The 27443-nt window shown below is 52.3% G+C and overlaps 1 protein-coding gene across 12 annotated transcripts in view; it reads left to right on the plus strand.

Moving 5' to 3' along the window:
• The window catches only part of NFASC (neurofascin), a 181722-nt gene that overhangs the window by 95171 nt on the left and 59108 nt on the right, over positions 1-27443 (plus strand). For 6 of the 12 annotated variants that reach the window (XM_032591776.1, XM_032591778.1, XM_032591780.1 and 3 more), the window contains exons 1-5: positions 13305-13457; positions 20530-20635; positions 22182-22378; positions 22837-22959; positions 25454-25624. In XM_032591776.1, the coding sequence (XP_032447667.1) occupies positions 13364-13457; positions 20530-20635; positions 22182-22378; positions 22837-22959; positions 25454-25624 (691 nt within the window). In that variant the 5' untranslated portion in view covers positions 13305-13363. Of the gene's footprint in view, positions 1-13273; positions 13458-19731; positions 19750-20529; positions 20636-22181; positions 22379-22836; positions 22960-25453; positions 25625-27443 lie in introns of those variants that run through there. The other 6 variants (XM_032591774.1, XM_032591775.1, XM_032591777.1 and 3 more) reach the window with 2 other exon arrangements.

Below are 27443 nucleotides of genomic sequence, written 5' to 3' on the forward strand. Positions count from 1 at the left end.
TCCTTGGCAGGAGAGAGATGGAAGGGAGGTGGCGGTCGGGATCAGAGGGCAGGAGGGGGGACGGCGAGGAGGGTCCCCTGTAGCACCCACAGCAGTCCCTCCGCTGCAGGTGGACCTCAGAACCCTGGCAACTGTGCTGACGCCCTCAGGGCTGAGGGGGCAGCTAGGCTGGGAGTGGAAGGGACAGCAGTTTTGCGACTAGTGCCTGGCACAGCTGAGCCCCTAGATTCTGAGGGCCTGTCTGTGGGGTAGAGAAAACAGCGTAGCCCTGACAGATCGGACAGAAAGCTCTGAGAACGGGGAGGGGGAAGATTTCAGAAAAAAGGAGATGAGAGTGTGGACTGAGAGGATGCTGGTGAGATGCTCTTCTTGGGTTACTGTGGTTATTTTCGTTATCAGACTTATATCTTAATAATGGTTTCATCCTGTGTGATATTCGCCAAGGATCTGTCATATGTGGATTTGCCGATGGGATAACTATCAGTAATAGGATGTATCTGGTCAGCTACTCATCCCACACGTATTTTTTGTACTGTCTTACTATGGAGGGAGGTAAGACATGGGCTCTGAGCTCAAGAAGCTGAGAGTTCGGGGGCACCTGGGTGGCTCAGTCAGTTAAGTGTCTGACTTCGGCTCAGGTCATGGATCTCGCGGTCTTTGAGTTCGAGCCCCGCGTCGGGATCTGTGCTGACGGCTCGGAGCCTGGAGCCTGTTTCCGATTCTGTGTCTCCCTCTCTCTCTGCCCCTCCCCCGCTCGTGCTCTGTCTCTGTCTCAAAAATAAATAAAAACATTAAAAAAAAAAAAAAGAAGCTGAGAGTTCGATGCAGGAGACAGACATGGGAATCCCGTGGGCAGGAAGAAATGACTGCTGGAACAGAGTTTGGTGGCGCATTGGGAAACACAAGGGAAATGCAGCCTATTTTCAGGGCGAAAGCAGGGCTGGTGTCAGGGAGGGGTTGTCGCTCGGGGCCTTGGTAAAGAAGGGGATCTGCACTGGAGAGAAGTGAGGGAGTAGCATTCTGGCCTGGGTGAAGTGGGAGCAAAGGTCAAGGTCGCCGAAGGTGCCTGTTTGGCTGGAGCAGAGGCTGCGATTAGCGTGAGAGCTGCCCAAGGAGCGCAGATTGTGTCTCTTAGGCCGGCTCCTCGACCAGTTTTCCTGCCGAGAACAGACAGGATAGAGGGTGAGCATGGGCAGGATGCTGGCTCTTTGTTCTTCAAGTAAGAAGGCGGTAGGTGAGCAGGAATGTGGTTATTATCATAGCGATAACCCGAGACACTGGTTTATATTTATGTACAAGTCAGCTGTGACTGTTATGCGTTTGTATGGGGAGCAAATGAGCTGAGAAATACCTTAGCTCTGAGTCTGGAGTCCCAGCTAAGAAGGGCTGCCTACCTGTCTGCGTGAGCCCTCCGGCCCAGTGCGGGACACCTCTGAGCTCTTTCGGGCCCCACATGCCTGGCCCTGCCCCAGTCCTTACTTCGATGTGCCTTTATTTCCTCTTGTGTTTCAGCTCCTCTCTCTGACTGCTGAAGAGGTTGCTTCCGGACAGCTATAGTTAATAAGCCTGCTGCCTTTTTTTTTTTTTTTTTTTTAATCTGATGCACAATGGTGGAGTTTTATGTAGGCTCTGTTGGGCTTTTATTATCTCTGCTCCCTCACAACATCCTGTGGCAGTGATGTTTGAATGTGTTCCTTAGCTGGTGTGGGTAGTATTGTTCTCGTCATTTTATTATTTATTCCAGGCACTAATTGCTAGCATGTGGCCTCATAGCACTCATCTGTCGGTACGTCCCAAGGCATTAATCAGGAGCCCAGCCTCCAAGTACCTGCAGGACTGCTCTGTTCATGGCTCGGAGGCATCCAACTGAACATATTCGGTTCCAAGCTCATGTTCTCCTTGTGCCCGACCACGAACAGATTCATTCCCTGTTCTGTATTTCTGATACCAATCCTTAGCATTATCCTAATCCAGTTTCCCGACCTAGGAACCTTCATGCCGTCCTTCTTCTCACCACCCACTACTGGTCAGTCATCAGCTCCTGGTGACCCTAACTCAGAAAATATCCTCAAATCTCAGTGGTCCTTGGCCACTATGAAGCCATCCGCCTGTTGCACGCACTCTCTCACACTGGGTGCAGAGGCATCTGGAACCTGGGAGAAGATGAGTGGAGTGGCAGGCAAAGGAGGTGTGGTCTGAGGAACCTCACCCTGGGGAGGAACCTTGGGTCCCAGAGGCGACAGATGCTATAGGGCAGAGAGTGGCCTGGGACTGAGCCCAGACCAGCCCCCTGATGGGCAGGTCACAAGCCCTCTCTCGGACCTGAGTTTACCCACTATTCAAAGAAAAGTCTTGCGTGGGTCGGAGTCAGCTTGAGGTCACCAGGAAGGAACACGATAAGCATAGTGAGAGCAGCTTAATTGGTGTGGTGTCTCACGTTCCTATGCTTTATCCGTCTGCTTTTCCAACCACAACCACTGGAAGCAGCCAAAGCAGGAATATCTATTTCCATTGTTGAAATTTTTTTTAAAAGCTCGGAAAACAAGTAATTTATTAAAAAAAAAAAGTAAGTGGCAGGATTGAGGACTTTACTTGGGTCTTCTACTCCGTAAATATTCCCTTCCAGGCATACACCTGACACAAGAATGATCAGGGCATGGGCTAAGCCTCAAAAATGCCACAAAGAGGAGAGACGAGTTAAGCTAGTGGTGAGCAAACTGAGACACCCCCCCCCCCCGCCCCCGGCCAATTCCAGCCCGCTGCCTGTTTTTGTAAATAAAGTTTTATTGGAACATAGCTATGCCCATTCGCTCACTTATTGGCCATGGTGGCTCTCTCACTACAATAGTAAAGTTCAGCAGTTGTGACAGAGGCTGTATGTCTCATAAAGCTGAAAATACCTACGATCTGGACCTTTACAGAGAAAGTCTCCGACCCTTAATTTAAAGTTTTACCAGTGTGCTAAGTGCCCCAGAGAGGCAGGTGCAAGGTGGAGTAGAAATGGAGGCAAGCAGCGGGGCGGGGGTGGGGGGTGGGGGAGCACAAGGAATTATTCACGAAGCAGAAGATGCCTGAGTGGTGCGATGTTGCAGACTGAGTAGGAATTAATCACCTGACAAGGAGGGAAGGCCTTTCCAGCCACCGAGGATGGCACATGTAAAATGTGGAGATTGTAAATGGTGTGTCAGTTACGGGGCATTTAGCATTTGGATGGGGTCTGAGAGTCCTGCAGGAGTCTGATCTCCTGGAGCCTTGCTGCTCGCAAGAGTTTGGGTGTGACCCTATAGATTGATGGGGCGATATGGAAGGGTTTTCAGCCGAGCACTGACAGCCTCAGACAGGGGTTTAGAAAAATGACTGTAATAGCAACATGGGGAATGACCTGGAAAGATACCAGCTGGGGGGGGTTACTGCAGTAGTCCACGAGACATGACATAGATCAAAGGTAAGAGGGTGGGAGCACGGGAAAGGGAAAGGGGGTGAGAGACACCGAGAGGGCCTCGGTGCCTCGTGTGAGGTGTAAGCAGCGGTGGGATTTCAGGGTGATTCCCAGGTGTCTGGCTTGGGCAAGTTGGGTGGGGGCCATCAACAGAGACAGGGAAGAGAGACAGAGGAGCAGGACCCCAGTGGAAACACGACGAACCCGTGGCAGAAGGAGAGGCTCTGGCAAGGTGATCACTGCCGCTGCGGAGGTTTGAAGGGCCAGAGAGAAGAGGAGGCCAGAAGTGGTGGTTCAGAGGCCAAGGAGAAAAGAATGTGAGGAGGGATGGATGGAGTGGTTGACGGAAGCCGATGCCGCCTCCAAGAGGTCTGGCGAGATAAAGACTAAGGACGCTAGAGTCGGCCGTCGGGAGGCCAACGGGAGGTCTGGAGGGAGCGTTCCAGAGTCTGGTTGGAGGAGGGAAAGAGAACTCAGGAAATAGAAGCAGAAGCCACAGTCCACTCTCAACGTTTATTTATTTTTGGGACAGAGAGAGACAGAGCATGAACAGGGGAGGGGCAGAGAGAGAGGGAGACACAGAATCGGAAACAGGCTCCAGGCTCTGAGCCATCAGCCCAGAGCCTGACGCGGGGCTCGAACTCACGGACTGCGAGATCGTGACCTGGCTGAAGTCGGACGCTTAACCGACTGCGCCACCCAGGCGCCCCACCACAGTCCACTCTCTAAACAAACTTTCATGAGAAGAGAGAGAAGGAAAAAAAACAAATCAGGTATATGTAGGGAGGCTGTGGGATCCAGAGAATAATCTTTTGTTTTTGTTAGGAGAGAAACTTGAAGGTGTTTCTCTGCTGAGGCCCGGAGAAGAGTTGGGAGATTCAGGAGCATGTGGAGCGGACAGCGGATGGTCAAGGGCGGGTCTCTGCGGAGGGGTGGGCCTGGGTCCAGCAGGGGCCGGCAGGAGGAGGGAGGGCCCCTTTTTACGCAGAAAGTGGAGGCCATGGGAAGCGTAGGCATCCAGCCAACGTCCCACGGGCATTTCTGACCGTGACAGCGCGCTGTCAGCTGCACGTGGTAGAATACTCGACTCCAGCCGGCTTCAAAATTAAAGGGAATTTGTAATATAAATATATATGCAGTTGGAAGATCCACAGTTAGGGCTTGCTTCAGGGAATGCTCCGTCAGCGACACCAACGGTGGCATGAAGAATCAGGTCTTTCCCCTCTGCCTTCTGCGGTGTTAGATTATCCTCGTGTTACACACGGAGACACCCCCCACTCCCCCCTGGGGGACTGGGGATTGTGAAGCAGTCCCAGGAAGCCCCCTGAGCCCGGAGAGCACCGCAGACCTCAACGCAAAAGATGCGAGCCTTGGGACACCTGACGGCTTGCCACGTCCTTCCTCCCAGCCGCGCCTGGCTGTTGCGCCCACGCATTGTCGCCGATGGGTTCGGGGTTTTCTGCATTTGGAGAGTCAGACTGCTGCACAAGGATTTCCAGTTCTTTGTTTTACTGACGGAGTCCTTTCTTCAAATAAAACCTCATGCAAAACCCAACATCAACAAACAGGGACTTTGAAGCAGCCCCGGTGAGAGTGGAGTGGGGGTGGGGGCCGAAGTCCCACTTGTTCCTCCCTCTCCAAATGCTCTCCTCCCTTGGAGAAGGTCCCCGGCACTTCCAAAGGAACCACCAGGCTCCTCTGACCCAATGCAAAAACCTGGCACTAAAAGGTTCGTGAGAAATCTTTCAGCCCTACCCTCCTTACCCTGAATACTTGGTGTGAAACCCCGGGGTGGCCGTGAGGCTGGCTGCATTGGGTGGTTTCATTGAAACAGTGGTGAAGTTTCTGGGTTGGAAAGTGAAGAGGCTGGCCTCACCCCGGAGGGTCTCCCTGCCTCCACTGCCACCTGTCTACGTGCCGCCCTCCAAAGAGCAGCCAGGGTGGCCTTTGAGAACAGCTCTCATCAGGTCACCCACCACTTAGAACCCTGCAGTAGCGTCCTGGCGTGTTTAGAATGGAATTTAAATTCCTTACTTTCATCTTCAGAGCTGGCCACACTGGTTTATTTCACCTACCCATCTACTTCCTGCCACAGGGTCTTTGCACAAGCGGTTCCCCTGGCCCCGGATGTTTTCCTGACCCACCTTTATAAAGTTGGCTCCTCCTTGCCATTTAGATCTCCGTCAAATGTCACCTTCTCACAAGAGGCCTTCTTTGACCATTCACTGCCCTTTACCACATCAGCCTATTGGGGTTTCTTTTCTTCTTCTTTTTCTTTATTTATTGACTTGATTTTTTTTTTTAGAGAACTTTTAGATTTACAGCAAAATCAAGCTGGGAGGTATCGAGATTTCCCGTAAACCCCCTACCCCCACACACGCACAGCCTCCCTCATTAGCACCACCCCCCACCGGAGAGGTGCAGTTGTAACAACTGATGAACTCACCCTGACACATCCTAATCACCCACAGTCCGTAGTTGACATGAGGGTTCACTCCCAGTGCTGTCCTTCTGTGGGTTTAGACAAATGTGTAATGACATGGGCCCAGCATCATAGTCTCATACAGAGGAGTTTGATGCCCTGAAAATCCTCCGTGCTCCATCTGTTCATTCCTTCTCCCCCCCCACCACCCACCTCTGGCGACCACTGATCTTTTTACCACCTCCATAGCTTTGCCTTTTCCAGAATGTCACCTAGGGACATAGAATCATACTGTACGCAGCCTTTCCATGGCTTCTTTCACTTAGCGATACGCATTTAAGCTTCCTCCGTGTCTTCTCGTGGCTTGATAGCTCATTTCTTTTTAGCACTGAATAGTACTCCGTCGTGTGGATGCACCACAGTTTAGGTATCCGTTCACCTACTGAACGATGAAGGGCATGTAGGTCGCCTCCATATGTGCAGGTCGGATTGTGTTTTCTTCACTGGACCTACTGCGACCTGATTTGTTTTTGTTCACTGCCGATTTCCTGTCTCCCTCACTGGAAAGAAGGCTCCACCAGAGCAAAGAAACCTTATCTCTCGTCCTTGTGTTATATTCTCTAAAGCAGCACCTGCTGCCAGATCTGGTAAATGAATGAGTGGCCTGCCGACACCACCCAACAGTCCCGGGGGGGGGTTCTGCTCTCGGAGACGTGGAACTGGCAGCTGAGCCACGTTTCAGCCCCGCCAGTCTTTCCTCCCATCATCACAGATGTGTTGTGACCACTGGCACAGCCCCGCCCAGAACGGGGCTGCGGGAATGTGGGGGGCTCCCGGTGATGACAGCTTGTGGGAGCCATGGGCCTCTCAACCGTCTGCCGGGGACAGCTTGTGGTGCCAACCCCAGGGGCTCCCCAGTCTGGGGAAAGAAAGCAAACCAGGATCCAGAAAGAAGGAAAAATTGGAAAGCACACTGATTGCGGGTGGATAATTATTACTAGTAGCCGCTGTTACCAGTAACGTCACGTAGGTAACCAGGATGCTTCCTTCATCCTGCGAACTCAAAGCCCGCCCCGGGGCAGCAGCTAACCCATACTGAGCGTCCCTCTGGGCCCTGTGCTTTGCCAAGGGCTTTTAATAGGAATTGTGTATTAAGTCATCCCAGAAGCCCTCTGGAATAGTCCTGTGTGAGTTTTTCAGATGAGAAATACAGAGGTCTGAAGGTTCAGTACTTGCCCGTGACCCCCACCCCCTCAAACTCAAGACAGTCATGCTGCACAGCCCATGCTCTCGAACTTGACCAAGAGGCTGTCGTGTCCAGCAGTCTGCGCCAATGGCTGACCATCACCCGACTCCCACACCCTTCCTGGGCCCCGTCTCAGACATTGTGAATCTGAATCTCCCACAAGGCTTGCAAATGTAAAGTTCCGGAAACTTTAAAGCTTCAGTTCAGGGAGGTTACCTAAGTGAAGGAAGCATCCCACATAAGATAACAGAATTTCTAAGGGCATTCAAATTCAAAAAAAAAAAAACCACACAGTTTTTTAAATCTGCAAGCCCGATTTGGCCCCTGCCTAGAAGTTTGAGGGTCCAGGGATCTGTGTATTTAAATAGTGCCGAGGAGTTTCTGAGAAGTATCCAGTTCCTTCCCGTGTGGGTACATTGTCAGCACAGCACCTGGCCAAATGCTGCTTGGATTCTTTATGAAACAGTGAGCTCAGTACTTCACCAGGCAGAACATTTCATGTTTGGGTAACTCTGTTCCCTCTCTCTTTTCTTCTCTTTTCACACAGGGGTTGCAGGGCAGGGGGAGGATTTCAGAAGTGCAAGCATCGTATTAATCGTCTTCCGCAGCGGATAGTACACCATCAGCCCACACAAGATTTCTCTTGTGGTTTTGTTTTTGTTCTTTTCCTCACTCTCTCCCCCTGCAATAGCCCTCCCTTTTATGTATTTTACATCCTTACGATCCACCTCTAACCTGTTTGATTTGATGTAAAAGGATCTTTCGGACACATTGTATCGATAGTGTGTGTGGGTAGAGTGTTTACTTTCATGGATGGTACTGTAGGATGGCTACATTTATCAGATTATTCTTCCTTACATCTCAGAGCAGCAGCTGCCTCTCTGGAACCTTCTCCCATTCCATTCTAGTTTTTTCCCTCGTGGAGCTAAACGGAAAAATTCCACACCTTCTCCCAGCATTCCAAGACAGTCATCACGGCCCCTCTTCTGCAGCCCCCATCTGCTGTCTCACCAGATATGGGATTTTCCCTATTTCTCCCCAGGATGCTCTGTAGTTAGATGGCATTCTCCACCCACCTCCACACCCGCCCCTGGGTGATGTCATTCTCTACCCCTAATGGGAGAGGAACCTGAGATACTTTGTAACTGGGCCACACAGCAAGATAGCGTAAGAAATAAGATTTGATCAGAAGCAGGCACTTACCTGCCTTCAGTTAGACATCCCTGCCCTTGGCCTTTCCTACCTGGTTATCGGGATAGGAAAACTGTAACCCTTGGTGATGTGGGGGTACCTGCAGGCAGGACATCTCCCTCCTCACTCTGCATTGACTTCTTTGAGTGCAACCCTAGAATCCACATGCCCGGACACCAGTTAACACTCCTGTTCCTTAGACATGGGTGGAGAGTCCTTCAGAATGTACGGGAAGGATTACAAGCTGTGTGCCTCTCCTCCAGGCTGAGCGGACCAGGCTCAGGGAGGTGAAGGTGCCTATATGCCCATGTGGAATAACCCACCTCCTCCTCTTCTGCCGTTTATCTTTATGAGCACATTAAAGACACCGATATTTACATTTCTTTGTTATTGAGGTAAAATTAGCATATCATAAAGTGAACCAATTTGTAGTGAACAATTCAGTGGCATTTAGGACATTCACAGTATGTACAGCCATCACCTCAATCGAGTCGTTCTTATTATACTCCAGTGGAATCCCTTCCTCGTCCCGACATTATCATCACCCCGAAAGGAAACCCCATACCCGTTACTTCCCATTCCCCCTTCCCCTCTGCCTCTGGTAAGCACCAACCCGTGTTCTGTCTGTATGGACTTACCTATTTTGGATCTTCAATATAAATGAGATGATTCTGTATGTGACCTTTTGTGTCTTGCTCCTCTCAGCGAGCATAACCATCTCAGGTTTCGTCACGTTGTAGCAGGTGTCAGTACCTGCCTTCTGTGGCCAAGTGATAGTTCGTGGAATGTACGTACTGCAATTTTGCTTACGTATTCATCTGTTGATGGACATTTGGGCTGTTTCTACTTTCTGGCTGTTATGAATGATGCTACTATGAACATGTGCACACAGGGACTTGTTTGAGTACTGGTCTTTAACTCTTTGGGGCATATACCTAGAAGTAGAAATATGGGGTCAGGTGATAAATCTGTGTTTACTTTTTTAAAGAAACTACATTTTTTAAATTAATTAATTAATTAATTTTTAAATGTTTTATTTATTTTTGAGAGAGAGAGAGAGGGCACACAAGCAAGGGAGGGGCAGAAAAAGAGGGGGACAGAGGATCCGAAGCAGGTTCCACACTGAGAGCAGTGAGCCTGATGCAGGGCTCGAGATATGAGATCATGATCTGAGCCGAAGTCAGACGCTCAACCAACTGAGCCACCCAGACACCGACATTTATTTATTTTTGTATTTAAAATGTTTTTGTTTTGGGGGTGCCTGGGTGGCTTAGTTGGTTGGGCGTCCGACTTCGGCTCAGGTCATGATCTCACGGTTCGTGGGTTCAAGCCCCACATCGGGCTCTGTGCTCACAGCTCAGAGCTTGGAGCCTGCTTTGGATTCTGTGTCTCCCTCTCTCTCTGCCTCTCCCCGCTCACCTTCTGTCTCTCTCTCTCAAAAATAAATAAACATTAAAAAGAAAGATGCATTGACTTTATATTAAAATGTTTTTGTTTTTGTTTTGAGAGAGAGAGAGCGTGCATGAACACATGAGCAGGGGAGGGGCAAGGGCAGGAGGGACAGAGGATCCAGAGCATTTCTTTTTTAAATAGCAACTTTACTCTGGAACTTTCCTGCATATGGAGAGATGGGAAATTGGGTGAGGAGTCGGGAGATCTGGGTTCTTTTCCTGGCTTTGCCTCTAACCAGCTGTGTGACCTTGAGCAAATCACTTCCCCTCGATGGGGCTCTTGTTTTCTCATTTGAAAAGTAAGGGGATTTCATAAAGCAAAATGATCTTAAAAGTCTCTTACTCTTTTAAGATTTTACTGGGAAAAAATGGGTTCCAGAGAGAAGAGGGAGAGAGAATTATCAAACAGCTACCAGATTATCTCTAAGAACTTTGTCTACCGTGTTTTAAAATTGTGAGTTAAAAGCACCCCAAATAATTGGGCTTTTTTTTTTTTTTTCCTGCCAGTGTGTTTCTAGTTAGTGAATAGCTCTGGCTTCTTATGCCCATCAAGATTCTCAGAACAAGATACCCTTCTCCTGCCCATCACTTCCTGTTGCTGGGCAGCTCCTGAACAAAACATGGCAGTCATGAAGCCAAGACGGGAGCTGACCCATCCCCACTGTCCTACGTGAAGGAATGCTGAGCCTCACCCCATGCTGGTTCTCTCAGTACAGGGTGTTAGCTGGATAGCCTGAGTCTGGTCTTTGGAGATGTACGACCCAAGGAGGGGAGTTAGCAGACCCTTCCTGTGTCTGTATAAAGACCGTCTTTGGAGGAAGAACCAAAGACGTCCTGTGACGCCGTCCAGCCAGGAGATTTTCCTCCTTGGGAGATTTCTACTCCCCTGACCCTCTTCTAGCTGATTGATCTCTGGCCCAAGTGCAGTGCCTAGGGAGGGAGGGAGTTTTTTCCTCCACTGGAGGGGAGCCTCCACAGTATACCATCCAGGTCCAAAGCATGTGTTCCCCTGAGCCGCCTGCTGGTTTTCTGGGGAGACCCGAGTTTAAACAACAAAAACAAAACAAAAACATGTGATCCAAGTGGTTTATTTCATTCAGTCAGCCATTTATTTGCTCATTTTTCATCCATCCATCACATATTTTTGAGTGCCTGCCATATTAGATTCTAGGAATAAACAAAATGAGGCACCTTCCCTATGGAGCCTTCCTTTTTTAATAGAGGGTACAGATGAGTGGCTTTTGGAAAGAACACAATGAATACGAAGTGACAAGTGCTATATAATAGGAGGCCACAAATGGTGTTCAGGAGTACGGACGAGGGAAGTCACACTTGGCAAAAATCGTGAGAGGGCAGATTCAAAGCATGTTCTAGACAGAAGCTAATCTGTGTAGAAGTCACAGAGCATGACACATGATGGGACCTAGGAGATGACCAGTACTTGCTGGAACACAGAGGGAGGGTGATGAGAGGGGAGGTTGGAGAGGGGACTCCATTAGGGAGGATTTCACTGTCGGGCATCTGTGAGCTAGTGAGTTGACTGGGGCCTGGCATATTTGTATCTACACTTTAGAAAATGACACCTCTGGTGATGGGTGAAGAATGAGTCAGAGGGGTAAGAGTAGAAGTGGGGAGGGACACCCGGCTGCCTCATTTGGTAGAGCATGCGACTCTTGACCTCGGGGTTATAAGTTCGAGCCCCACGTTGGGTGTAGAGATTACTCAAAAACAAAATCTTAAAAACAAAGAAAAAAAAAGAGTGGAGGTGGGGAGACCACTCAGGAAGCTGCTGTGGTAGCTGCCATGAAATGATGGTGACCGAAACCAAGGTGGAAGCAGCGGGAAGGAAGTAGATGGGGTCCAGAAACACGTGAGGTTGGGGGCTGCTGCTGGGCCCAGCGTCCAGGACAGAAACTGCTGAAATCTGAATCAGAATCCTTTAGCCCGCCCCACATCCTGGCACAGGGGAGGGTCCTCATCCCCCGGGTCTTCAGAAGCATAACCTTGTCTCCCAGAAGCAAGCCTTGGAGCCCTGCTCCTGTGCCCGACAGCCTCAGTCGGGACAGACGGGAGCTGGTGACGGTGTACAGGTGAGAGAAGAATCCTGGGGGACCTGCCTCCAGCCATCCTCTTTGACTTGGCCCCCATGGCAGAACAGCAAACTGGACCAAGTTTTAAGATCCCATATTCTAGGGGCGCCTGGGTGGCGCAGTCGGTTGGGCGTCCGACTTCAGCCAGGTCACGATCTCGCGGTCCGTGGGTTCGAGCCCCGCGTCGGGCTCTGGGCTGATGGCTCAGAGCCTGGAGCCTGTTTCGATTCTGTGTCTCCCTCTCTCTCTGCCCCTCCCCCGTTTATGCTCTGTCTCTCTCTGTCCCAAAAATAAATGTTGAAAAAAAAAATTAAAAAAAAAAAAAAAAAAGATCCCATATTCTGGAAACAGTGGCAGTCTTAAAGCACTGTATCTCATTCTTTTTTTTTTTCCAAGTATAGTTAACATACAGTGTTATATTAGTTTCAGATGCACAATATAATGACAACAGTTCTACACATGACTCTGTGCTCATCACGATAAGTGTACTCTTATCCCCTTTATCTATTTCATTCACCCCCCACCCACCTTCCGTAGCCATTCTTGCTTTTCTCTCTCAGGAGGAGGGCAAAAGGGTTTATCTCTTAAGGACTCCTCCCAGGCCCCTTGGGCAGCCATTTTTAATCCTTCCCCTTGCAGGCCTTAGAATGATTTCTTGTGCTTGAGGATGTGAGCATTGGGCGGTCATAATGTCGCTCATTCTACCAACCCCCTGGAAGCCCCTTCTTCTGGGTCATAGTCTCAGCACTGCCATTATCTCTAAAGGGACAACATCAGGGCCACCATACCTTTGTGCACAAAATATGTGCAGAAATTCATTTAAAAAAAAGTCCCAATGAGCAACCAGCTTCCACCTGTCTAACCCCTAACCCTCAGTGTAGCTGCCTTCACTCTGCCCCTGGATCAGAGGACATCAGTGTGATCTTTTCTCTGTGCCCTACCCCAGACCAACTCAAACCCAGGCCCGTACAACACATAGGGTTCCTAGAAGCTCTGAGATTCGTGTGTTTCTCACTGGCCTAGTGCATGGCATCTTCTAGGTGCTAGACCAGTGGGACAGTGTTTGTTTCCAGGATTATTCCAAGCGGAGTTGCCCTTCCTTCTAGAACAGTGGTTCTCAACCGGGAGTGGTTTTGTCCTCCAGGGGACAGTTGGCAATGTCTAGAGACATTTTCGATTGGAGGCAGGAGTGGGTTCTGCTGGCATCTAGTGGATAGAGGCCAGGGATGCTGCGAAACGTCCTGCAATAATACCCAAGGCAGTTTCCCACACAGAGAATTGTGGGTCCCACATGTCCATCAAGGTTAAGAAATCCTATTCTAGAACACTGGTCTGTGACCAACAGGACCCTGGAGTCCTTCAGGCCCCGGAGGATTGCTAGAACAGACCACAAGTTCAAGAAAAACTCACTTGGCATTGTATTTCTTTCCACAGCTGAACTCTGTCCGAGAGGCCCAGTTAGAGCTGCTGGAGGCAGCAAGACCCCGCGGGCCGGGGAGCAGGGAGCGGGGCCCAGTACTGAGGATGGCCAGGCAGCAGCAGCCGCCGCCCTGGGTCCACGCAGCCTTCCTGCTCTGCCTCCTCAGCCTCAGCGGGGCCATCGAGATTCCTATGGATCGTGAGTCCTGCCCCATCCTCTTTGATTCTCCTGATTTGGGGCAGAGGAGTTGGGAGGGGATGGGAGGTCGGTGGGGAGTGAAGACCAACTTTGGAAGAGGTTGGGGAGAGGGGAAGTGATTCTGGCTGCAGAGCTGGGTTTCCCTGCAAAGAATTGACGGAAGCAGATCCGTGTTTGGGAATGTGAGACGAATTGCGCGGCACGATCTCTGAGGACTGTGGCTGAGCTGATGTTGGGGCTGCCTGGAGCCTGCCGAGCAGGACTGGAGGTGGCAGATTTGAAAGTCAGTGTGTCACTCAGGAGTTCTTCCCTCCACTCTCCTCCCTCCGATCTCTGCAGTCTTGACTTGCCCATCAAAGTGGAGTTTCCAAGGACCAAGTGCAATGGATAGTTCTTATTTGCCTTCCTAATGTCTGAGCTGGCTCCTAGGTCCTCGTGGCTGGACCAATCAGGAGGGACGGCCTGGGGAGGGTTGGGAAGGGAATTATTTCGCAGAAGCCTGGGGCTAAATGAAACATTAGAATAGAGCTCCATTTTAATGCCAGGGTCCAAAACCCAGGCGCTGATTCCTTCTGTTTGTTTTTGCCTCTCCCGTGGCGAAGTTGGAAAGTAAAATCTGTATCATTCTGTCTCCCATGGTGGGGGCATTATTTGGCCATCAGAATCATAAAAGAAGGGGTTTGGGATGCTGACAGCCATGTCTCTTGCAGCCATATCTGTTGCTACGTTCGTAAGTGGCTCATTGACTGGCAACCATGCTCCATGGCCCTGCATTTAGCTGCGTGCTCCCTTTGCCGCAATTCTGACACCTCCACCAGAATGTCTTGGCATTCCAGTGCTCTGATGTGGGCATACCACCTCTGTCCCCTGTGCCCTGCTTCCAGAAATAGATGGGATCCACATGACGCCGATGCTGACTTGGGCTCTGTCCAGGTGACAGATGTCTGGGGAGGGCTGGGAGAGGGATACAGCCTCCAAGAAGTGCCCACTGAGCTCTCCAAAGCCAGACCCTGGGGCCGGGAGTCAGCATAGCTTGGAGAAGAATTACACATACTTCAGCGCCCCCCGCCCCACTCAACCCTACAAATAATAACTGCCCAGAGGAGTGGCCACTTCTGGGTAAGAGAAGGCCAGCAGAAACTATAAGGACCCAGAAACAAGACGGGCAAGGCCCCGTTGCCTTCCCAATAGCCCCAAGTGCATGTATGTGTGTGTGCATGCACGTGTGTGTGTGCGTGTGTGTGTGTGCTCACTGAAGGGGAGGGGGTCATGAAATGAACTGTTCCCGTGGAGACCATCTCCACTGATAGCTCAAGGAAGAGTCTCTCATTAACAATCCCAGGCAGACAGTCTAATAAGGAGCACGATAAGGCCAAGTCCCTGGAGAGCAGAGGGATACAGAGGAAATTGGGTTATCAAAGAAGTGGTGAAGGCTCATTTCTCTTCTGCTGCTTCTCCTCACTCATTCACTTGCCACTTTGATCCCTGGGGCTAGTGGGTGAGGGGTTCCTTCAAGAAGAACTTATAAATAGATGGCTTTGACATCTTTGTTAGGAATCTGGATTTCTAAAGCTCTACCGGAGCCATGGGCAGGTGAGCTAGCAGTCAGTCTCTCCAGAGTACTGCGTGTGGGGCAAAGAGCCACAAGTGCCCTGACCTCCCCCACCACCATCTCCCCACCTCAGTGTCTGTGAGGAGGGCCTAGAGTGTCCCCTACTTCCGGAAATGCATTGAAGGAAACATAGACCTCTCCTTGCTCTGGGTCACACAGCAAATGGGTGATGGATTCATGAATAGATCCCAGGTCTCTTTAAGATGTACAACTTGATGACCAGGTTGGCACTCGATATGCCCCACCCCTCCCTCTGCTAATCCCACCTTCTTTTAGTTCTTGGAACTCACCAGAGTAGCAGCTGCCACATGTCTGGCTGAAAGCTAAGTGCTTTAGAAGCATCTCCTCTGAGTCTCATCTTTCGCTGACAGGTTAGAAAACCGAGGTGCAGAGAAATAAAGCCGTTCTCTCCAGCTCATAAGTGGCAGGGCCAGCACATGACTACAGCACCTCTCTGAATGAGGAGGTGAGGTCTTTTGTGACACCAGGCCTCGTGCCCCGGGCCGCCGCACAACAGGAAACTCATGATGCCTGCCCGAAGCATGCCTCCTATGCACTATACCTCCCTGCCGGCTGCAGGCTCAGTGGCCCTGGTGACATGTCCAGAATCAGCCTCCAGAAGATGAATGCGAGACAAGAGAAGGCCAGCCCTTCAGAGGGGACCCGGTTGCCCAGGGAAGAGGTCCTCTTCAGCCAGGTTTTCCCCTCTTGCTGGGCCCAGCATAACAGGTGCCCCCCAAGTTACCTGAGCCCACCCTTCCTTCTTAACCCTAGGCCGTGGCCTGGTGGGAGGGGCTGGGGAAAGACCATACGTTCTTACTCCTCTCCCCCCAGAGTCATTGAGGTATTTATTGACATACAACATATGTAAGTTTAAGGTGTACAACTTGATGATTTGCTACACGTATATATTACACAGTGATTACCCCATGGGTTAGTTTACACGTCCATAATTACCTTTCGTGTGTATGGGGTGGCAACTTGGAAGATCTGCTCTCTCAACAACTCTCAGGTGTATGATATAGTTCTGTTAAACTACAGTTGCAGGCCGTACGTTAGGTCCCCAGAACATACCCATCTTAGAGCTGGAACTTTGTGTGCCTTGACCAGCATCTCCCCACTTTCCCGCCCCCCTTCCCAGCCCTTGGCAACGACCATTCTACTTTGTTTCTTTGAGTGTGAAGTCTTTAGATTCTGCATAGAGTGAGAACATACCGGATCTGTCTTTCTCTGACTTAATTTCACTCAGCGTAAGGTCCTCAGGGCCTATCCGTGTTGTCACAAAAGGTAAGAGAGAGATGCCTACACCCCACGTTCACTGCAACGTTATTCATAAGAGCCCAGATGTGGGAGAGGTGAAGGCCAGGCACTCTTCTGGGAGAGGCTGCGGGGGCTCTGGCTAGAGGCTGCCCTGTCAGGGGTGCCCTTCGCTCGCTTGCCCCTTCAGGGGGCATTATCTGTGCCTTGAGGACCGGGGCACTGCTTCTGCTCTGGGGAGTTTGGGCCCAGCAGGCTTCCTGGAATAGCCCCCGGCGGCTACACAATCCCTCATTGAAGCCCCGGCCTCCAGCTCCCGCCGCTGTGCCAGCAGAGTCACACGCACCCGCCTCACCCCCCTCACCAGCCCCAAGGAGAACAGCGTGACCTTTGAAGAAAGCAAAGGGTCGCCTCATCAACAAGAGCGGGTTTGCCAAAAAGTGAGTCTGCTGGCAGCTCGCCCCTCTGTCCCCCTCCCCACGTCAAGGGACTGGGCATTTTTCTCCTAGGAGCCCACAGAGGAGACGGCGGCGTGGGAGGAACATTTCTTCCTCACTGTCATCCCAAATAGTGCTGCAGGACGACCTCAATAACACACGCACACACACACACACACACACACACACACACTCCATCCTCCAGGGATGGGTTGGGTGCCAGGGACTGTAGATACCAGCCAGGGAAAGAGAAGAAGTGCACAGATAAAGGAACCTTGCAGACGGGGCAGGCACCTGCCTTACCCCCTGCAGAGCTCATTGGAAGACTTTTCCTCCCCCTTGGAAGGCAGAAGAGCAAACTCATTTTCCACTTGACATCACCAGCAAGTTCTATAGATGGAGAGAAGGGCAGGTGGTGTAACAGAGGGTTTGGGGGGGGGGGGAGTGTCACAGGACTAAGTAGGCTGCCCTTGTCCCCAGGCACGCGGTCCTCACGGTCGTCTCCCTATGGTGGCTTATCCTCTGGTTTGGTTGTGTCTCTGTAATAAATTCCTTGGTGGCACAATGGTGGTTGCAGATGTCATTACCTCCTTAGGGAATTAGACTCTCAAGAGGCCCCTGGCCTGATTTCAGTGTGGGGCTGGGGACAGCATCCAGCCAGCTCTGAGGGTCTCCACTCCCCCTAAGACCTCCCTCCTTACTCTCCTTTGTCCAGAATGTCAAGGAGGAGAGAGTGTTGGGGCCCCACTTGGCCCACCCGCCTCTCTGGTGAAGGACGGATCTGTGAAAGGAGCTTTGGACCAGACTACAGGAGAACTGGTCCTTATTTCAGTTCTGCAGCAAATTTGCTACGTGCCCTTAACTGAATGACTTCCCTTCTAAGAATCTGAGATTCCCTGGATAATGTCTAGGGCTCTTTCCATTGAGCCAGCCTTTGATTTTATTTTTTTTTTTAATTTTTTTTTTCAACGTTTATTTATTTTTTGGGACAGGGAGAGACAGAGCATGAACAGGGGAGGGGCAGAGAGAGAGGGAGACACAGAATCTGAAACAGGCTCCAGGCTCTGAGCCATCAGCCCAGAGCCTGACGCGGGGCTCGAACTCACGGACCGCGAGATCGTGACCTGGCTGAAGTCGGACGCTTAACCGACTGCGCCACCCAGGCGCCCCCAGCCTTTGATTTTATAAAAGAGAGGCTTGAAGGCCATGTGGGCAAAGCAAAACCCCTGCCAGGACAAGGACAGAGCCCTCCACTGTGTGTGAGGACCCAAGAGACATCAACTGTGTCTTGAGATGAAGAAACCTCAAGCCTGGGCTAGTGGTCAAAGGGCTTACTTCTCCTGAAAATGGCCCGTTCTCCCTTCCTCCTCCTCCATGCCCAACCACACTGGCTTCCCAGAACTATCTTTCTTGGGCCCGTGGCAGGAAGATCTTATATGGGTGAAGATGCCATCATGGGGAGTTCCCGGGAGCACGTGTTCAGAAACCACAGATTTCTGCTTTTCCCCGGACTTTTCATTCCTTTTTGTTTCCCGCCGAGGCTGCACCCAGGCAAATGGCAAAGCAGATAAAATATTTCAGTGCCCCAGCAGACACACAACCCTGGCCCACTTGAAAGAATTGTTTTGAACCTTTTTGTGGGTCTTACTCAAGACTTTCATGTACCAACAGTGTGGATCGCAGGGGACACGTTCCTGCCACACTCCACCTTTCCTCTCCCGTGTCTGTCTTCTCTCTCGTGACTCTTCCGGCACCTCTCGGTCCTGCCTTAGCCCTGCCTGCTCCACACCGCCCTTCTCTGGGCCCCTGGACTCCTCTTCCACAACTCACTGTGGCTGAGTCAAAGCTTCGAGGTCACCTTGGCTCCCCCGCAGCCTTTGCTTCCCGGGGAAGCACCCACTCTGAAGAAGTCAGCCCACAGCACCAACACATATCTGATATCCGCACCAGCGTGAGATACGCACGGCCTGTTACTTCACGATAGAACCATAAAGAAGGGACATCTTACGAAGTTACAGAAACACATGTTCTCCTTTCTGCGAATTTTAACCAAGACCTCCTCCCCAGGAAGCACATGACCATCGAAGATCCTGCCGTTCGAAGCGGGGTACACAGACCACCAGCTTGTCAGAAACGCGGGGTCTGCTAAATCAGAATCTGCATTTTAACCAGACCCGCCCTCCCCCCCCCTCCCCCGCCAGCCGGGGTGATTCATACACTTGTCAGGGTTTGAGAAGCCCGACCTCAAACATGCACACACCTGTACACGAGCACCCCCACATCTCAGGTGTGCAGACCTTTGCTACCTGCCTCTTCATCCTTTTCATAAAAAGCACAGAAAGGAGTGGTGGGCTCTGTTTCATCCCTGCACTTGTTCGGAAGAGGGATTTCCGAAGGGCAGCGTATTTCTGCCATGAGCAGAGCCGCGGTGATTCATCGGCCCCTAGAATTTTCCAAAGGATAGGCAAGAAGGTGCTTGCATGTGGGACAGAGAAGAAGGTGCAGCGGAAGGAGCGAGGCCTGTGGACCGCGTGGGCTTTGCCTCATAGCCCTGGCTCAGATCTGCTGCTGCCAGGCTTCTCAGCCTCAGCCTCGCCTGGGCACCATTGGCCAGGGGGCCCGCTTTCCTCAATGGCGTCCAGAGAGGGTGGACGGCACCTTTAGAGCCCAGCCTCTTTCCAGCAGCATCGTCCCGTTCGATAGTTGGGCTTTCCCGGCAACACCACTTGATCAGAAGCCGGTCTTTCTGCTCAACTGCGTGGTTTGAGCTCCCCGGGGAAATGTCGCCTCCGTGAAGCGCTCGCCGAGTCCGTCCCCACCTCTGGGTGGCTCTCCCACCGAGCGCTACAGCCCTACTCTCCCGGCAGGCTGGGGCGTGAGGACCCCTGGGCGAGTAGTCGTGTACGATAACCTATAACCGCTGTCTTCTTTTCTCCCCCTCACAATGCTAACCCATCGGAACTAACAGCAAGCATTCAGAATGAGCGTAAGTCCCCCGGGCGCCTCTGTGCACCTGTGCCTCTGGGAGGTAGGAGGGCAGCAGGGAGGGTGGGAGAAGGCCAAGTGAGGAGATGGGGGGGGGATCAGCCGCCTCTCCACCCTGCCTGCTGGGGGTTTCTTGACACCAGGGCCCTGTAGTGCGGTCCCTTATCACATGGGGACGGCAGCCATCCACCCGGAGATTCCTGTTGCTGGGAAGGGCAGAGGAGCAGGTGGGTTAAGAAGGGCCTCCGCTCCCCACCCTCAGGTAGCTGGCAAGGAGCACCTCGGAGAACACTGGAGGTGGGGACCAAGCGTGAGAGGAGCTGGTTCTTTGGGCCCAGGCCCTGGGAACTTGAACCTGTGAGCTCCAGCCTCACCACAGTTCGGCCGTCTGTTGACCCTCCAGGGCTCAGAACCATCATGGCTACTAGGCTCTGGAATGTGACCTGCGCTGGGTTCCTTTATTCATTCGACAAACATATATCAAGAACTCTTGTGCACAAGGCATCATACTGAGTGTTGGGATAGAAAAATGGGTAAAACAAGTTTCTCGTAGGGATCCCATGAGATCTTCGAGGGTTTCTTCTTAGGCTCAGTCTTTGGCATAACCCCCTTTCCTGCGGCCCCATTTAAGGAGCTGGGTCCCCAAAAGGAGGCACTGCCCGCCCCCCGTTTGCCTGCTTGTCCTGTGGCTCCTGAAGATGTTAATTTCAGCCATTCCCCGAACCCGGAGCCCCCGGCAGGTCCCCGCAACCCTGACCGCTCCCTGTTTGTGCCGTTGCAGTGTCCCAGCCCCCGACCATCACCAAGCAGTCAGTGAAGGACCACATCGTGGATCCCCGTGATAACATCTTGATTGAGTGTGAAGCAAAGGGGAACCCGGCCCCCAGGTGAGTGCGCTGGCAGGTAAATCCAAGGGGCCCCGCAAAGAGGGCACTGAGACCACACCCCTGCCCTTCAGAGAAGAACCCCCGTCCTCCTGAAGAGGACATGAAACAGAAGCACGGAGATATTACGCCCCTTTGCCAAGGTCTCCCAGATTGAAAAAGGCAGGGCTTAGATTTAAACCCAGGCCTCTGACTTCACTGCCCCACCCCCTACCCCCGCCCCCAGGCCAGGTTTGTCTCCAGCAGACAGAAAACCCTGGAGATTCGGAGATGTTCTGCTATTGGTCCCCCGTCTTCAAAGCAGCCTCCACAGGCTGGACTGTTCCAGAGCCTCGTGCCTGATTTGGACCAAACATGACAGGACCCCGTGCAGGTGTCTGTCAGGGGAAATGAGGCAGGACAGAGCCTTGGGTATATGGCAACCTTCTTCTGCCCACCCCCCACCTGGTCTGCATGAGCCTGAGAACGAGCAAGTCCTCTCTCTCACCCAGGGTGGAAGGAACAGGGTCACCCTGCAGGGTCAGGCAGGGCATAGATGGCCTTACTTCTGAAGTTTGGTCTTTGCCCCCCACGGTTCCTTTGCAGTAACAGTGATTCTGAGACACTGAGCAGCCACTCCTACTTCTTTTAAGGTTATGTTCTGGACAGCTGTGCACACACCCCCACCCCCCAGAAGGAGAGGGAGATTCTAGTGTCTTCCCCTCTGGGCTCAGTTTTGTGAGGGCTGCTTGTTCTTTCAAAGCTGGCCCTCCTGGGCTAGAAGGTGCGGCCACTGCTGTCTTCTGCACCCACCAGCAGGAGCAGGGATAACCCGGGCCATTGCTCTTTGGCTTTGGCTTTAGAGTTGGTTATCGAATGAGACAGGAGAGGCAGAGCCAGCTCCCCGATGTGCTTGGCCTGGGTGAAATATTACAAAAAATCAAACTCCCTGCCTAGGGACACCTGGGTGGCTCAGTCGGTTAAGCGTCTGACTCTTGCTTTTGGCTCAGGTCACTTTCTCATGGTTCATGGGATCAAGCTCCGGGGGAGTCAGGCCCCGAGTGGACGGTGTGGAGCCTGCTTGGGATTGCCTCCTTCTCCCTCTCTCTCTGCCTCTCCGCCCCTCCCCGCCCCCCGCCACTTTCACACACGCCCTCTCTCTTTCTGTCTCAAAAAGAAATAAATATTTTTTAAAAATAATAATAAAATAAATAAAAACTAAAAGTCCCTGCCTGCTCCCGCAAAGAACATTGTCCCCTGGTGGCTATGTGGGTATCTACCACTTCCAGCCATGACTCCCAGCCTTGGCTGGGTAAGAGCACTAATGTCAGGGACATGCCCCCCACACGGTCATCTGACTGCCACCTAGGACTCTGCATTTTATCAGGCTTCCCGGTCAGTTCTGCCGCTCAACCCAGGGTGGGACCCACTGGTATGGAGGTGCGGTTATGGGACAGGGTCAGGGACCAGAGCCCCGAGGCTCTCACCTGAAGCCCGGAGCCCACCCTGTTTCTCTTTGTGGTCCTGCCTCTCCCCTCCGCGCCCCCTCCCCCACCCCCATCATACACAGCTTCCACTGGACTCGCAACAGCAGGTTCTTCAACATCGCCAAGGACCCCCGGGTGTCAATGAGGAGGAGATCCGGGACCCTGGTGATCGACTTCCGCAGTGGGGGGCGGCCCGAGGAATATGAGGGGGAATACCAGTGCTTTGCCCGGAACAAATTTGGCACGGCCCTGTCCAATAGGATCCGCCTGCAGGTGTCCAGTGAGTAGCATGGGCAGAGGGGGGACCGGCATGCCCTGCTTCTGGGGGAATGGGGGGGAGCGTGGAGGGTCATTCCAGAAAGGCCGCCCTGCCCTTGGCTGCCTTGGTGCCCTGCAAGTCCTGCTTGCTGTTTGCCTCTGAGGAGGAGCGCACTTCCCCCTACTCAGAAAGATTCCTGGGAGAGGAGGCTACCAAACCAGTCTTGAGCAACTTCACCTGCCCTCTGGGCAAGGGAGGAGAGGAAGGAGAGGAGCCTTTGAAGCTGTGCATTTATTTAGACAAATGGCCTCTATTCTCTCGCTGTACCTCGCCTAGACCCACGGGGGCTCTCTCCCCACTCCCTTGTTCTCCCATCTCCCTTTGTCCTTCTCCCCCTTGCATTTCTGCCTCTAACCTGCTCCTTGCCTCGGCCCCAGCCATCCCCCTCATTTCACCCGCCTCTGTCTGACTCTCCCCAGAATCTCCCCTGTGGCCCAAGGAAAACCTAGACCCTGTCGTGGTTCAAGAAGGTGCTCCCTTGACCCTCCAGTGCAACCCCCCACCCGGACTTCCGTCCCCAGTCATCTTCTGGATGAGCAGCTGTAAGTCTTGGGGGGCGTTTGATTTCTACTTTAATCTTAAGGAGGGGGGTGGGTGTGTGAAATGGGAAGGGCTTGCCCAAGGCTGGAAGGCCTTCACTTGTGAGAAGCCGGTGTAAAGGGGCCACGTGGCTGAGAACATGGTGTGAGAGGCCGCTCAGGCTAATTTCCTAGCCTGACTGCTGATAGCCGTGTGATCTTGAGCAAGTTGCTTAACATCTCTGGGCCTCAGTTTCCTCTTCTGGAAGAAATAGGGCTAACCGCTGTCCTTCTTTAATAGGACCATTGTTAGGATAAATGAGGTCATACAGCCAAAATGCTTATAACAGAGCCACATGCACAGTAAAGTGCTCAGTAATATTTGTGATGATGGCGAGTTGACAGAAAGCCTCCTGGTTCAATCTCTGGTCGGTCTGGATTTACTGGGACACAGCCAGGCACAGGGATGTAACCTTTGATAAAGGAGCGATAGGGAGACGGTGTTTGCAGAGGGACAGCGTATCGTCGAGAGCTTGTTCGGTTCTGTTTTGGACTGAGACTCTTCACCACTCTGGACCTGTTTCTTCCCACATTTTCAACCAAAATAAGTGGGGGCGTGAGTTATAAAGGCGACTGGAGCTCCGCTGTCTGTGTCTTCCCGGCTTCCCCTCCGCCTCCTTCCATACCTGCTCCCCTGTCTATCCATCCATCGCTCAATGTATAGATCTGCCTGCCTGCCTGCTTATCATGCATCGTCCGTCCATCCCCGAGTTTTTAGCGGCCTGCTTCTGAAAGAGGCTGCCTGTCGAGGAGGCAGAGTTGCGCGTTGTTTTGCAGACAGAGGGCTTTGCCCTCATTCATTCTCTCGCTACGTCACCATGGTGCATACGCCTGGGGAAGGCTGCCCGGCCACGGGCTGGAGGGTTGGTTAGTTAGCTAACAGCTCAGACCCTCTCATCCCCTGCATCACTCCCGTCACCAGCTTATGTCCATGCTGCCTCCCGAGCAGATCTCGTGACCCTTGCTGGCATCTCTCCAACACAGGCCACCATCCGCATTTCCCTGGGTTGCCATAATCAGCCATAACTGGCCCCCTTGGTCTTCCCAAAAATGAATCTGATAGTTTCATTTGTATGCTCCGAGCCCTTCACTGTCTCCTCCATCACCTCGGACAAAGTCCAGAATTCTTTCCCTTCCCTCTGCCTCCCCAGCCTTTCTCCTACCCCTTGCCCCAGCTGTGTGTGCTCACCTTTAGCACACACTGTTTCTGCTGCTTAGAAACCTCTTAGGGCCCTGTCTCTTCTGTGTGGTAAGTGTCATGCGGCCTCCAAACCCCAGATGAGGGCACCCTGGAAGGAACTGGGTGCTACTCTTCTCAGCTCATCCCCTTCTTACCAGGGGCTTCCCACTCACCACCCTGCACTGTGATGATTTGTTTATCTGCTGCACCTTCTGCTAGCTTCGGCTCTCTTTCACCAATACCTGGCACAGTGCCTGGCACACAGTAGGCCTACAGTAAATCTTGGGTAAATGATTTGCAGAACCGACCAGCCCATCGTTGAAGGGTTGGCATCATTAACTTTGAGACTTATGAAGTAGCGTCTTAAGGGGCTCCTGGGCAGCTCAGTTAGTTGAGTTTCTCGCTCTTGATTTTGTCTCGGGTCCTGGTCTCACGGTTCATGAGATTGAGCCCCTAGTCAGGCTCCGCACCGACAGGGATTCTGTCTCCCTGTCTCTCTGTCCCCCTCCTGCTCGTGTGTGCTCTCTCTCTCAAAATAAATAAACTTAAAAAAAAAAAAAGAAAAGAAATAGTGACTTAATAAACAATTGTGGGGGGGGGTAGGAAGGAGTTAGCTATGAATAGTCGGCCTTATGAGTGTACTTTTACAAACCGAATCACCTGGAAACTTGGTCGTTTGAATTTACGTCTAATGCTTCAAAAATCATAGATAATGTAGTCAGCCTCCTCAGCCACTCCCAGGATGTCACTAATTCTAAAAAGCACCATTTTCATATTTTAACCATCACGGAAATTAGGAAGCACCCTAAAATTGATGGTGCATATCATTGATTAGTATGTATCTTGCGATTATAATTGGTAGTGCTGGTGGGAGTAAGAGCTTCAAATAGAAAACAAGTGAATTTGACTCTTGATTTGGGAAGCAAATCCCTCCCTCTGGCTCGGGGCCAGAGTTTCTCTGGCATGAACAGGAGGTGGAAACGTATGGCCATAGAGCATGGGTGTGGTGGGCAGACCGGTGTGAATCTGAATCCTGCCCTTCCGTCACTGCTTTTGCAACGCAGGACACATTAAATCCACCAGGACACATTAAATCCACCGCTCTCTTATCTGTAAAATGCGAATAAGCCTTGCCTCAGAGTTGAGAGGATTAGACCAAATAACGTTGAATTCCTGACCCACCGGGCGCCCTGTTGGTCCTCGATTGCCAGAACTATCATGATTGTATTACTGTTACCATTACTGCTAACCTCCCTCTGTACCTCTGCTTCCTAATAGCCATGGAGCCCATCACCCAAGACAAGCGCGTCTCCCAGGGCCACAACGGAGACCTGTATTTCTCTAACGTGATGTTGCAGGATATGCAGACAGACTACAGCTGCAACGCCCGCTTCCACTTTACCCACACCATCCAGCAGAAGAACGCGTTCACCCTCAAGGTCCTCACCAGTAAGTGCAGGTCCCTGCCAGGGGCCAGGAGCCAGGGGCACAAGCCCACTGAACTCATGGAGCCCCAGGCCCCTGGGTCTGGGGGAAGCCTTGTCCCTGAGACTGACCAGGGAATCTTCCCGGCTCATTGTGCCTCAGCCACTTGAGCCACTTGAAACGACATCTCTTCATTCTGAAGCCTTGGGGTAAACTTGGTCCCGCTCTAAGTCAGTGCCTCTCAAGCTTCGGTGTCGGCCCGAGTCACCTGGCCAACTGGGCAACCATCCCAGGCTCAGCCCTAACCTGCCTCCACGGTCCCGGCCTCCCTGTTCCCCATTAGCTCTCTAGGTGCCCTGGACACACAGCGGCATCGGAGAAGCACTGCTTCGAGTGGCCATCTGGCATCTCTCTCGTGCACTCAGCTTGAGTATTTCTTTTATGTCTAGCCGTTGTATGGTCGTCTGTACTTCTAGAATAAAGCCATAGTACAGAATAGCCAAATTAGTAGGGACACCGCCACGAATTGTGCGTGATTCTGTAACACGTGTACGCTGGACCGCATGGAATGACTGCGTTCGCAAGTTGCAGACTTATGTTCTGGTTTTGTTTGTTGCCGTTTTTATTTCCTGACGCCGTTTGGCTGGTGCCAAGGGGAGTCGGCATTTCCCGATCCGCTCAGCACCGGTGGCCCTCCTGGAGGAGGAAACCTAGTCAGTTCACAGAGATACTTCTTGCCGGGGAGCCGCCGGCCTGGAGCTCTGGCTTCAAGTCCTCAGCCTGCTTTAGGGCATTGGGTTCAAAGTGGCCGTGGTAGTTTGCAGCGTGGGTTTGTAACAGGCCTTCTCGAGAGGAGACCTCAGTCTGTCTGACTCAGCTGTGAATGCCGTTTTCCACACCGTGGACGGTGGTGGTTTTGGGGGAGGCCAGGCAAATGGCATCACATAGGCACCGGCAGCTGCCGCAGGTGGGTGAAAATAGCCTGAACCCCGGAGCCCACACACCTCCCAGAAGGGCGCGGGGAGAGGCCAGGGGAGCTCACTCCTCACTCACGACAGCTGGGGGCCTGGCCCCCTCGTACTGTCGTCTTTCCTCAGCGGTCCCTGCCGGTGATGGAAGCAGGGGGTACTGAGAGCCCCCAGCCCCACACTCCGTGTCCACCGGGCATCGGGGTGGACCCCCAAGGAACAGCTTTCTTCCTGCTCCCCTTCTCCTGTATGGAAGTTTTTTCCCTTCTTTTTTTTTTTTTTTTTCTCTTCGTTTTCTTCTCTTTGCTTTCTCACTCTCTTCCTCCGTCCTTCTTCCTTTCTTCTTTTCTCCTCCCTCATCTTCTTTCTCTCTGGACCCCATTTAACCCTCCTCCAGCCCATCTCCCCCACTTCTGTAGCTCCCGACGCACTGTTCTAAAGTTGGTGTCAGGCTGCCCATAATTTGCTAACCAATAGGATGGCCAGAAACCCCAGGAAAAGCCCCACGTGCTCCTGGCAGGATGACCCAGCTTCATTCTGCTTGCTGCCCCTCGCTGGCTTTCTTATTCCGGACCCAGGCCCAGAGGGGACCCTTAGAGAAGAAAGTTGGGCTGCCTGAAGTGTCTCAGTGCACGTCAGGAGCAATCAGCTGCCAGCTGGCTGAGCTGAGGAGGACAGTGTGGTCTGCCCAGGACCTCGGAGTGGCCTCTGGAGCCAGGATGCAGCTGGCAGTGCTGGGCAGTGAGGGCAAGATGCTCACTGAGCCAGTCCCCGGACGGCCTTCGGTGCCGTCACCTGGATTCCTTTCCGCTTGCCCGGTGCGATGCTGAAAGTCAGCCTCCTGTTGGGGGAGTGAGTCAGGTGACCTTCTGTGG

The sequence above is a fragment of the Lynx canadensis genome, chromosome F1, assembly GCF_007474595.2.
Source record: "Lynx canadensis isolate LIC74 chromosome F1, mLynCan4.pri.v2, whole genome shotgun sequence".
In the NCBI taxonomy this organism is placed as follows: Eukaryota; Metazoa; Chordata; class Mammalia; order Carnivora; family Felidae; genus Lynx; species Lynx canadensis.